We start from the raw sequence: 13,729 nt of genomic DNA on the forward strand, positions 1-13,729 counted from the left end.
AATTTCACCACTGACCACCGAAAGAAATTTCTTCTCCTCGAAGACATCTCGAGTTAATATTTTTGAAGGAAGCTCTTGAATTTCTAAGTAGATGACGGTCTTCACAATTTAACACCGAATATATTGCACAGGAAATTACAAAGAAGCCGCTATCAAGGGCGTGCGCGCCCCGTCGGTTTGTGCACACGAGCTGGTGCATGCGCCCGTCTGTTTGTGAACGCGAGCTGTGCTCGTGCCCGAGAGTGAGGTGACTGCGGGAGGAAAACAAGCTAGAGACGATCGAGACGCATCCTGACCTGCAGAGACACTCACTGAGACGTGTTGACGCCCTGTAGGGTTATGTTCACACCGGAGGCAGCTCAGGACACCGAGGAAGAGTCATAGGGTGAGTAGCTGTTATAACTCATCTCTCAGACCCATGGACAGGGTCAGGGTTAGTCTAGAATTGTACAGGACGAGAGGTTTAGTTTCTGCACCGCCTTTTATGTCTCAAAATGGCGGACAGGCCGATAGGAGCAGCAGGTCGCTGTCTGAAGTTATCTCTGTAAGAAACAACACATACAACCGACTGTGGGGGATCCAATCACACAGACAGTGTTGTTAATGTGTCCCCCACCTAGAGTATAATCTAAGTGTTAATAATGCGGGTCCACATCTTAGTCCTCATCACTTGTGGGTCATGTTGCGGGACTCCGGCTGGTAGCTGGCTGATGTTACTTCACCGTTAGCCTGCTGGTGTTAGCGGCTAGCGTTAGCCTGCTAATGTTAGCTGGGCAGAGCCGACGATACGTCCATGGAGACTACAGTTAAAACAAGCTGCACAACAAACCGTCCAGCACCGACTCATCTAACACTGTGTGCGTGTGTGTTGCATTTCTGGGAACGTAAACGTGGTAGTCTTGTCAATGTTGTAGATTATTGTAAATTAGACATATTGGTTAGGTTCCCATTAGGCTATTAGTTAAATTGACGTACAGTTGCGTTAAAAGCTTCTTTTTTTTTATACTTGTAGTAAGCTACTATTACTGCCCAATGCCCATGTGTTGTCATTGACTAGCGTCCCCATGACACCCAATGCTGGCAGTAACGCGACTTGGACAATGCTCCTATGAGCTGTGCATCAGCCGTCGGGTAGGACGCTCTGCTTGTTTTATGTGATCAGCCATGTCAAGTAATTGCACATTATGTACCGTTGTCGATCGTTGACAGGCGTCAGATATATGTTTATTAAATACCTCTCGCCTAGGTTGTGAACATAATCTTTAAGGTGTTAATGTAGCCTTCCTAGAATCCATAGCCTGGACAGAAGCATTGTCATCACGACTGCAACTTGGTGGATGTTGAACCGCATATGATCTGGGTGGAGTAGCTGATACATTGGAGTCCCTTTAATGGAGTCCAGTCCATTAAAGGGATTGTGTAAAACTAACATGAAGAAGTACTCTACACTAAAGTGGTGTGGTGACTATTTACGGTTTGATACGTAAGAACCAATTATTTATGTGCTAATTTATTTAGAGAGAAAAACTAAGCCATTCTCCTCGTGCCTATTGAGAACACGATGACAAAGTAGAAATTATTTCGAGATCTTTCAGTTTTGCCTTTAAGCCCGGTTGTCTATTGGCATTTTTTGACGGATTCTATTTTGCTCGTTGCTTTATAGCATTATTCAGTTGAACCGCGTTACCACGTCAACGCCTACTTTTAGAATGTATTGTTGTTTTTGTATGAGGGTACCGGGTTTAATGCAGTGTTTTTATGGTGCAAATGCATGCATGTTGATAAAAAGAAACAGAATAAAATGATTCTGTAATGATTCATTTGTAGCAGATTAAAAACATTGTTAATCAAAATGTTTCAAGCCTAGATTTACATCTGCCTGAAATGTATCATGTGATTTATAATAACCAATGCATGTGCTGAAAGGATTTTGTCGAAAGTCTCATTCAGGTCACAAAATGTACAAAAATTAGTTTCAGTTTTTTAGTGATCCTTTATTGTACAGTTTTACGTCCTACAATTCCTTCAGTAAAGCTTCTACATAGCACCTTACTTTCAAGCTGAATGACTGCAGGTTACAGAACTTATTACCAGGAATGACCCATTTTCTCTGGGTATATTACAAGATGACGTGTACACAACGCTTCAGTAAACCAATCCAGACTAGCTGAAGAGGCCTCACATGCAGCAAATATTGTGAAACATCAGCGGCTGACATGACATTCCCCAGGTATTTGAAACATAGTTACTCTATTTGACCTAAATTCCACGTGAGTAGAACCATATTGAGATATGAGACCCACAACTTGCTGCTCCATATAGGGTTCCTATGAATAAATAATGAGATAGAAGATTCTTGTAATGCTAAGAATCCTGAATAATCTTATAATGCAAATGTACATCCTTTATAAGATGTTGTATTATGAAATATAGGGTACATGTATATTATGATAGTATAGTTGGATAAACAAGTGTAACAAAAACCCAAAAATCTATTGACTATTGATCACTGTCATTAGTTCTACTAACTTATACTCTTTTGCTTTTTTGTTTGGCACATAGAACACCAACTAGAGTGTCAACGAGAATCATACCTTTTGTCGGACAAAGGACACATCTTTACTTTGAGACAATAGTGACTTTCTTCAAGACAACAAACTGCAGGGTCAAGACTCTGTAGGAATTGCATCTGCCTGCAGCAATTAATTGTAGACAGAAATATGGTAGATGATCTGAATGTATGCCCATTTCTGTTAGGGAATGCTTGGTGTTCATTTCAGAAGAAGCACTCTAGACACTACTTTCATTGCTAGACCAAATTTCTTATAAAAAAATAGGTCAATTTTCCTGCCAGTTATTGTAGTGTTGTATTTACTAATACTTGAAACAATCAAATAATAGGTAGAATGATACGAGTGATCATTCACCATCCATCAATATATATATACCAATATATACCAATCATTGTGATCCCATAAACTATCACCCAATCCTGAACTAGTATGACACATGGGCTGTTCATCGGTCATGATGGCCAGGGACTCTTGCGCCATCATCCAGGTTGGCATTGGACTGTCTTTAGCAACAGGACCAGATAATGACGACATGATACAGTGGCCAGCTTGTTTCCAGGGAGACTGATGTCAGGTGTTCTCCTGCTACATCCTAGCAGTGTCAAGTCCACTGTCGATAGGCAAATACTGCTACTTGCTTTACCTATTCCAACAGGCTGCTCACTCAGTGTCACTCACTGTCAATGTGAGATTAACTTTAATCAGACTATTTGAATGAATACAAAGGCCAAAATGATGGGACAGATCTTTTATATCGTTTTTGCAGAAGTCAATACAATGTTTTCCATCTGTCATTATTCTGTGTAGCCTGTGTGTGCCTAGCTGACGCAAGCAATTCAATGAGTGTTTCCTGGGTATTCTCGTCCCATATTTGAGACTTGCTTTAGAGACCTGACAGTGTTTTCATGGCAACTGCAACACTCTTGTTTTTGACTTGCTGCTATGCCTGGCTGATGATTAATTGTTTTTTGACATGAGATATGTTGTATCATTATGAAACCAAGATAATGATACTGCTTTGTGAGTTTGTGATTATGTTTATAGCCTGTCTGAAACATGATTTTATTATATACAAAGATATACTTAGTTTTATTCTGATATAATAATGACCCATGTAATGTGATGACACTCACTTACTGAGAATGATTCTTTGAAATCATAAACCTGGTAGGATATTGCCCACTACCTACAAAATGTCAATACGTCAAAACATAATTTTATGTCAGTTCATCAGATCATTACAGACCATGGGAAAATATGATATATCTTAACTATATATGATTATTATGGCCAGGCACAGTTTTAATTTGATTAAATGTATTTATTTCTTAAGAATGAAGACATATAGTTTTTGAATTTACACATATAGTCTTCTGGCCTAGCCGTTTGAGTTCTTATCAATGAAAGAAACAAACATAACAATTTTTTTTTTTTGACAAACATCTTGTACATTTAAAGTAAGGTAATTTGTGTTTTTTTCATTTGACAAAAACATTAAGTAGTATACTTTTGCTATAGAGGTTAGTATTTCATTATTGTCCGAAATAACATTTGGCTATAATGGTCCTACATTGACTTAAGCTTAGGACCAGTATTGAGATGCCAGTTCAAACATCTAATTTGTTTTAGAAAAATGAACAAGGTAAATATGTTTCACATGAGGTAGCTCCCACATGTAGCCTACAGTAGTAACGATGCATAATTTAACTACTGATGGTATTGTATATCATTAAACTCCCTTAACATTCACAGATTTTCTAATTTCTCTTAAAATCACACAAAACAAGCGCACACACCATATCTTTCCACTGGTTTCACTTTCCAAGTGAAAGTCTGTGATGAGTTTGAAAAGAGTAGTTTGTAAATGGGTGGTCTGTGTCAAACGTGAACTTGATGGAAGTCCCTTCTGTGCCCGATTTGATGTTGTTTTGTGTTGCTAGACTTGGTGGACTATTGTATAGCTCTAACTGACTTGTCTTCGCCTCTGTTCTCTCCTTAGATGCACTGGCGACCCACCTAGTGACTGGTCTGCAGGCTCTCTGTTCGTCTTATCCCGTACGCCACCAGGTTGGGAGGCAGATTCCCAGGCCCGCCTCGGACGCTAAACGTTTTTACTGGACCTAGCCAACAGGCCGCTTAAGGAGTGCAAGAGCACCTCTTCACGTGTGTTGTTCGGACCAGCCCCGCTCATCTCCCGACAGAGGAGGTCGGAGCAACTGTACCCCTGCCCAACCATCTAGTACCCCTCGCCCCACGACCTGCCACACCATGGTGCTCTCGCAAAGGCAACGCGATGAATTGTAAGTTTCTAAACTGATACATCAACCCATTTCTTAAGAACTCAAAAAATACCTAACGTTTCTGCTGAGCTTTAGGTTTTAGTATTTGTGCAAGTGTACATTTCTTAGTGTTTGAAATTTGTGCTAGATTCTTCTAACCTGGAAAAAGGCTACGCTCATTTTGTGTTACATGTTCAAGCCGTGGGCAAGTGCTAGCTTTGACAGGTGTCGGTTATCTTTCCATGACATTCAACACTTTTTTGTTCTTGAATGATGTAGCATACATTTTATTGGAATAGTGTTGACCCTGATTTGTCATTTTTAAACTGTAGAGGGCATGATTCACGTTAATGATTAAGTGCAGAGAATATGCAAATGCAGAGGGTAATTGAGTGACAGCCATGAGTCAACATCAGTTATTAAGGAGAATGCTAATATTTGTTTGCATTCAAATGGCTCTGTTAGTTCCTTACTTGCATATACAGAGCAATTTGTACTGCAAACGTCCAGTAGCTTTGAGTACCACTTAGAAAGTATTAAGGAATCTCAGGATTACTGGTAAATTACATCAAGCATTGTTTTGTCCATATTTAGTTGAGGGTAAATTGGCTCTATTTCTATGATGTATTTTTCAATACATCTATTTCATGTATTGAAGGTATGGTTTTCATGAGCTAGGATAGGGATCATATAGAAGTTTGGCTTGCTACATGAAGTGCATTTCCATGAGTATTCCCTATCCCTTGTCTTTCTTATATTGATTTTAACGTCTCTGTCGGCAGTTGTCATTCTGACAAAGCATGGTGCTTCATACTGAGCAGGGGAAAAACATTAGCTGGGCCAGAAATCAGCCCTGCCTAATCTCCCCAACTATGTAATTAACTCCTGAGGCTAGGATTAAATGTTTACCTACCTCCTGCCAGACGGTAGGAGAATGGGAAAGGTAGAGGTCTCTGAGCTCTAGACCTTAAGAACTCCAATCTCTTTCCTGGTTAAACATTGTGTCTGTGAGGTCTCGATATACAATGGATAGATGCAGTCTACACAGAGTTTGTTGATGTATAGATTTAGTGAAATAGAATTCACTGTGGAACATTTCTATCATGTTTTAATAATTGATTTTACTCCCTGTTTTGTGCTTGCTGATGTCATTGAGAAATGCAGTTTCTTCCGCATGACATGGCACTTCTCCTCAACAATGTCTTTCTCAGATGTGTTTCTTAGATTCTGGTAGTCGGAATGGCAAGTTCTGTTGGAATGCTGATGCCTGTGTGCTCCCTGTCAAACAAGCTTCTCGTTTCTTTGTTGAATAATGCTCTTGCCCCATGGTGTACAGGAGCATAGTGTAAGACCAGCAAACCATGTGAGCCATGATCAGGAATTCATTGCATTCCATTTGTTGGGGCTACCTATTAGTGCTGCCACCATCTACCTCTTTGGCCCCAGATACGGCGTTAAACTGAATCTAGGGTTTTTTCTTCTGGCAAGTTTTGCTTCCGTTATCTGTTTTTTACCCAACTAAAATAGCCTAATCGTTAGTCTTCCCAATATGCTTCTCATGTATCTAATTTGTATTATGCATGAAATAAAATATTTCTAATATTATACAATGCACACAAGGAACAGATGGTCGAGATGTCAACACCTACGTTCTCAAGCCACCAAACACTGTTCTGCACACATATGAGCTGCGTCTCAAGTGTGAACGCCACCATTTCTTGAATTTGGTGATTTAAATTGAGGCTGTGAATTTTACAAATTCTAAGAAGTAGGGATCAAGGTCTCAGCGGGTGAAGAGCGTACCATTAAGGCTCAGTCCTTAGGGCATTGACCCGTGGTCATTGGCTGCTTCTCTCTCTCCCATACTCTACCTCTTGCTGTATCTGTAATGATTAAGGCCCAATCCCATTGCTACCCCTTACCCCTTCAAAACAAGGGGAAGGGGTAAGGGGTAGAAATGGGATTGGGCCTAATGTATATAAATGCAAAATAAATCTTGAAAAAACGTAGGGATCAACATATTTGTTATAATTCTAGTTGCAAACACTAACTGCCTCTTCATACATTAAGACCCTCTACTAAAATCGAAATGAATATTTGGAGCAGGATTGACTTCGTAACCGTCTCTAACAAGTTGAACCTTGTTAGATAAACTTGCTGTTCCAAACAGAGCAGTCTTGTCTCTTTTACTGGCCCCATCAGCACTTAAGTCAGATGCTGTGATTGCGCAGCATCTTCGAAACAAGTCTTACGTTTCTGAGCAAATCTAATGAAAAGCGCATCTCTGTTCCTTTTCAGGGTCAGGGGATGCGCCTTTTCTGCAGGCATTTGATAAAAATAGACCCAGAGCACAAACCCTCCTCTGCCTGTGGACACCCATGTGCAGTTGGCCTTTGCTGTAGACAATTTCTATGTCTTCTGATAAAAGGACCATGTTCCTTGGTCTGCTTTGCTCCTGGGGCTGTGAATGTCACGACGAACACAATGAATGCCAGACCATGTGCTAGAGGTGGTCAGCAGTGATTGAGGTGGCCAGCAGTTGCATTATAGTATTACGGACAACCTGGATTGGCTGAGCAAGCAAAGCTCCCATTCCATGTCTCAGACAATGGAAATGGTCATACTCCTTTTTTTATGTAACTGCATTATGCTTCTTTTATTATAATCTTTGTTTTGTTTCCTTTTTACATTTGTTCTTGAATGAGTCTTATTTGAAGCCCCTATTTTACCGTTAATTAATGTCTTGAGCCTCAATGAATAGGAAGGTAACCCTAGCTTGGACGGTGAACGTTGCCTGGGCGTGGCTGGCCTTGAATTGAGAGAATGGTTTCGAGGCAGATGGAGATGTATAGAGTGCTTCTCAGTGGCACCATGGCTACAGTGTGTATAGAGGGCACCAGTATGTATCAGCAGGGGGTCCAATCAGCAGGATGTCTCAAATCTTGCCTCCTGCATGCAAGACGGATGGAAGCACATGGTTTCATTGTCTGTCCTGGGACCACTGTTTCTTCCAAGTAATTCCCAGTACACATACAAGGCATTGATCTAAGTATGAGGGGCAGTTCTGTATTGTATATGATGGTTATTCATTGTTATTTCCTTTTTATATAGACTACTGAAGTAGTGCATTATATAAGGCCTGAATAGACACATCTTTTCATGCTGTTTTACAATATGGTTAAGACATCAAAAAGACCACCCATAATGTCTTTCCGATTAATTCACAGAATGAAATTGTTTTTGTATCCAAACCCTAGAAGTATATGTAAAATTCAAAGAAATCACACTGGTGTAACGTTTCTCGTAGTCTCACCAGTATGTGTGACTCCAGTGATGGGCCGTCATTGAGGCCCTGTCAGAAGCACCTCATTGTAACCACAATTGGGCCCCAAGGCAGCCAGGTCCATTTCTTCTTTCTCAAACCCAATTTAGACGTGGAACTTGCAGAGGTTTTTAAGGAAATAATCGTTTGGAGCATTTTTTAGTTTGTAATACGGAAGTATTTCAATTTCCTTTCCCTTGGTAAAAAAGGATGTAAAATGCCAGTGTGGGAAATAACTACAGACACGATCTGAGTGACATTTAGATCCACATATAATACACGTTCAGATATACTGTATGCAAGCTGGATTCCTTGGTGCAAAGGGTCTTACAATACCAAGCATACGTTCTTGGCATGGGTTTTGGAAATGCTGATCTGGCTGTGTTAACACCACACTCTACCACTTTAGCTACAGAGCTCCATGGAGTAATGTGCTGTACGTGTGCATTACATTTATTTCTCACGCTCAAATCCAATTTTTGATTGACTGTAGTGCTCTTAGTTCATTTGTGCAGGGTTCTGGAGCTCTTGGTGTTTAATTTAAACATAAAACGGTCTACTTTTGGCTAGACTATTTGGGGTATCCCGGAACCAAAGAAGATGTATATAAAAAAATTTTTTCATTAGAACATGTTGTATAGGTCATAATTAACAGGCATGGGTCAGTGCCATGTAAATGTGAAGGCAAAAGTAAGCTTCAAACTAACAAGTTAGTTCTACTGGGTTAACAACATGTAGGCCTTTTGCTCTATGTTGATCACATAGCTATACTTGGCTGCTGCTACACCCAGACGAGTGTCGACAGGTATCTTAAACGTATGCGTTTCAGATCTGCAGCACATAGTTTATCTTTAATAATGACTTTGGACTTTGAGCTGTACATTATCTCATTCTTTAATCAGATTCATTGCTAAACAACTCTCCCTTTTACCTGTGTGTGTGTGTGTGTGTGTGTGTGTGTGTGTGTGTGTGTGTGTGTGTGTGTGTGTGTGTGTGTGTGTGTGTGTGTGTGTGTGTGTGTGTGTGTGTGTGTGTGTGTGTGTGTGTGTGTGTGTGTGTGTCAACGCTAAGGATTTTTTTTCCACTTGCCCGGTCGGGCCAGTGGGTCTGAATTCTACTTGCCTGTAGTCAATTTTCACTGGCCCCAAATATAAATAGTTTTTTTATTAGTGGTTATCAAATAACGACAAAGATTCAGGTAAATTGTTATATTTTATCTTTATATTATCTGCTTTGTGATAACCACATTTGCCTCCGCGTTCTGTTTAGTAAAAAGAACCGGTAAGGCACCGGAGGACGGGTTATCCACAGCCCGCTTAGCTGCCATGCAAGCAAGATGCTGCTTGCTCTTATCGTGACACTCAAGCATTTGCTTTCTGAAAGATGACGTTCCTTTAAAAAACGAACCGCTTTTATCCGCTGTTGACGGGAACTTAAGGCAAACCTCGCAGAACAAGTTGGTGATTCCTCCACATCCTTGAGTATAACCCAGGGGAACTCCTTCTTCCAGAATGCTTGAAAAGTTCGCTTACGCTTGAGCTCGTATGCAGCCATCTCCTAGTTCTTAATCTGCGGCGTGCCCACTACCTGCCGGGAGTCTCGTGATCTCGATTTTGAATGGCCGAAGCCACATTCAAATAAAATCAAATAGTACACCAAGAATGCTGTGGCGACTTTTTTTTTTTGCTTCGAGTCCTCCACTTGCCCGAACGGGCAAGCGGGTTGTCATAGTTACTTGCCCGACGTGGCGTTTTACTTGCCCCGGGACGTCGGGCAATCCGTGTGTGTGTGTGTGTGTGTGTGTGTGTGTGTGTGTGTGTGTGTGTGTGTGTGTGTGTGTGTGTGTGTGTGTGTGTGTGTGTGTGTGTGTGTGTGTGTGTGTGTGTGTGTGTGTGTGTGTGTGTGTGTGTGTTAGGGATCGACCGATACAGATTTTTTTAGGGCCGATACGATACCGATATTTTTTCATCAGCCTTAGCCGATACTCCGATATACCGATATTTAGAGCCGATACTGCTTTTGCTCCCTCAATCATAAAAATTACACTGATAACAAATGTTACAAGTCTCAATTTAAAAAAAGGAACATTTATTGAACTTCAATATAAAAAACAATATTTAACAAATAGTAAAAACAGGTGAGGTAAAACAAGTAAGAAAAATTAGATGAGCAATATTTAACAAATATTAAAAACAGGTGAGGTAGAACAAGTAAAAAAACCCTATATCGGTCGATCCCTAGTGTGTGTGTGTGTGTGTGTGTGTGTGTGTGTGTGTGTGTGTGTGTGTGTGTGTGTGTGTGTGTGTGTGTGTGTGTGTGTGTGTGTGTGTGTGTGTGTGTGTGTGGTGATGTCAATGTTAGCTGGCTGGCTAGTGCACTCAGTTCTTCATTTGTCGCTCTCCTTAACGGATGAGCTCACTCTCTCCTCCCTTTACTTCCCTTCTCCTCAGTGTTTGTCATCCATGACACAGTGGCTCTCCATTTTGAAGTTGCTGGACAGCACTATTCTGCAGTGTGGGCACTGGGGAGTAGTGTTTCGAACCTGCTGGCTATAACATTGGGCATTAAATACATTAGTTTACCCTGGGGTATACAGCAGGTAATGCGTTTTCTTATTGCAAGTTATCTACCTTCTTGCAAAAATGTTTCCTTTTGAACACATTAAGGCTGGCAAGGTTTAATACCACTGTATGCTCTGAGTGATGCAGTTTATGGTTGCTTCTATTCTGCCCCTCCTCAATGCCACTCCTCTACCATCTTCCAATCACGTCTTCTAGCCGTGCGCTCCTTGTCGCCATGGATACCGCTGGGTCCACTCTTTCTACACCTTCATTTACCTATTTCTATTTGGAAACTCTCGAACATGATGGCATGATATATATATTTTTTTTTTAATTTGCCTCATTCCTCTTCAAATTGAAAACATGTAATTATGTGTGTAGTGTGGAGGTGAATGGTAAGGAAAGGGCAAGGGATAGTGCAGGCTTACCTTGAGTGAATCGCAAATATTATATTTTGTTTATTTTCTAGTATTTAGAATTGTCTCATTAATGATATAATTTCCAAAAATATATGAAACTGTCTGCTGTGTTTCTACTAGAAAAATGTTCTTGCAACTGCTTAGCCTTCAACATGTAACCTCTGCAAAACTTATTTTCTAGAATGCTGTTGTTGAATCCCATTATCCCATATTAGGTGGAGACCCACCTGGTATATGTAATTGCAAAACAAGTTGGCTGGCTAGTAGTCATGGTTTTGGTTGACTCTGTAAATAGATGCCTCTTTTTTAAATGTCAATCATATTGAATGTGTATGCTTTCCAATGGAGGAAGCAAAAAAGTTGTCACATATTTTCAGCCCCAAACATTGACAATTGTGTTTGTTTGGTTGGGTAGAAGACTTTCGTTGCGTACATGTGTGTCTAATTTGACAGTTGGGATAGGTGTAGCATTGCGCTCAGCCATCGTCTTGTCTGGCCTAGCCTGCCGATGGGACACGATCTTGGCTGTCAACTCACACTGTGGAAGGACACAAACCTCAGCACTTCACAAAGCTTTCCTCTCCCAACATTCCCACCTCATTATAATACACTTCCATAAATAGTCCTCACCCCACACATCGCCGTTTGCTCCCCCCCCCCCCCAAACCTGCGACAGGCAGGCTGTCACAGACCCGATAACCTCCCGCTAACCTTGAGCTGTAATCGGACTGCTCCTGTCATGAGGGGCCTTCAGGAAGGGAAGAGAATAGAGGGCAAAGGGGTTAAGACCGGCCTTCATCCTTATTCTTTTAACAATCTTTTTATTTCATCATTCCTGGTCTTGGCTGTGAGTTATCTTTTTCTTTTTTTTTTGGAGACGCCAGATATGACAGGGTTACCCCGTCACTTCAACATGGGATGAAACCTGACACAAGCAGCGAGGCTGTGGTCGTAAACAAGCCAGCCTCAGACAAAGCCAGGAAAAGGCAGGATGGGCTCTTCTCTTCTTGCTCGACTAGCCCTTTGTCCTCTCTATCTGAATATCTCTCTCCTCGTATTCTCAATGCCACCTCAGTGTTCAGCCACTGGTGTGCTTTTGTCCCTATCTCATCAGTTTCTCTCGGTTTAAACACAGTCCCCGTGTTTAAACCTCATGGAAAGGCTAGCCTCTGGTGACTGCTGATCCCCCTTCAAGGTGTCTGCTCTGTGGAGACGCACAGGCAGATTATCACGTGATCCCTGGCTTCTCTTCTCAGGCTCGGCAGCACACTTTCCTCAGTCCCACACACACACACACACAATCACACCGTTGCTTTACAATAGCGATGCAATTATAACTGCATTAATTGGCATATTCTAATTAATCCGTTGTAATGCTCATTTGGATTAGGCCTTTATTTTTTGTGCAAAAAATGGAAAATGGCACCATTTATATAAAAATAAATAATAATAATAACATTTCTATATTGTGCTTCTTTTGATATTACATTGGATGGTATATGACTGGAAATTATGGAAATTTTCTGAGGCTAGTTACAAAATGTGTGAATACTAGTTTGGGTGTTCTCAACAAGCCCAAAAATCTCTGGAAAAGGCCATATGCACAAAATGCCTTTGACCTCAGTAAAAAAATAATAAATACAAATAAAAAAACAGCATGGTCTTACTTGGCTGTGGCCTCACATGCTGCATTCTTGGTTAGAGCAGCTGATGTCAACTGAGTAGACTTGTCCTACCACCATTTTTCTTTGACAGTCTTAATTTGTTGAAGTAAGGCTGCCTGGGCTTTGCACCACCCATCAGTATCCCGATATCTCCACCACAGGGCCTCCCATTTCCATTATGTGCCCACAGCCATGTTATCTCATTATAGCGCTCAGACAGATGTGCGCTCTATCTGTGTCAAATGTTGAAGAGGTGTGTGGGAGGGAGTGTGTGGGAGGCTGTGCGGGGTGGGGGAATGCAAGAGGCATACTGTGAAACTGCAGTCTCGTATTAAGTCTGAGACTTGGGTGAATGGGTAACAAAAGTTGAATCATTTAATTCCCTTTGTCTGACACATTTCCATGCATGCTCATTTTCGGTCTTTTGTTTCACTGCATAAGCATATTGCTTCTCATTGTGCTTAACATATCTTGTCTGCTAATCAGCCAGACTAATTGTTAACGTTTTAACTTTTTTAACATTTTCAGAAATCGTGCAATAGCTGACTACCTGCGTTCCAATGGTTATGAAGAAGCATATTCCACCTTCAAGAAGGAGGCTGAACTAGATATGGTAAGTAGCCAATAGACTAATTCATCCAGATATTGCCTTGCCTTGATGTGCACTTTTTTTAGCCCTTTATAATTAACCAAGTTTTACGAAAATTTGTACGATAAACGAAAAGTGTTCTATTTGACAAGATGTCTATCAAAGATGCTATTAATTGGCGATGAATATTGATTAAAAACATATTGCTTTATACTTAACATTTCAGGGAGCTGGCTGTGGCGAATTGAATGTTAGATTTCCTCTTGGCTAAAATATACCGTAGATTATATAAAGTGGCTTATTCTGTTGCATCCCTTGGAAA

The 13,729-nt window shown here is 40.9% G+C and overlaps 1 protein-coding gene across 1 annotated transcript in view; it reads left to right on the forward strand.

Moving 5' to 3' along the window:
• Positions 1-221: 221 nt before the first annotated feature.
• The window catches only part of LOC132474251 (lissencephaly-1 homolog A), a 28,416-nt gene continuing 14,908 nt past the window's right edge, over positions 222-13,729 (forward strand). The window contains exons 1-3 of the mRNA XM_060074830.1: positions 222-385; positions 4,573-4,873; positions 13,347-13,431. Of these exons, the coding sequence (XP_059930813.1) occupies positions 4,842-4,873; positions 13,347-13,431 (117 nt within the window). The 5' untranslated portion in view covers positions 222-385; positions 4,573-4,841. The remainder of the gene's footprint in view (positions 386-4,572; positions 4,874-13,346; positions 13,432-13,729) is intronic.

Source organism: Gadus macrocephalus, chromosome 16 (assembly GCF_031168955.1).
Source record: "Gadus macrocephalus chromosome 16, ASM3116895v1".
NCBI classification, from domain to species: Eukaryota; Metazoa; Chordata; class Actinopteri; order Gadiformes; family Gadidae; genus Gadus; species Gadus macrocephalus.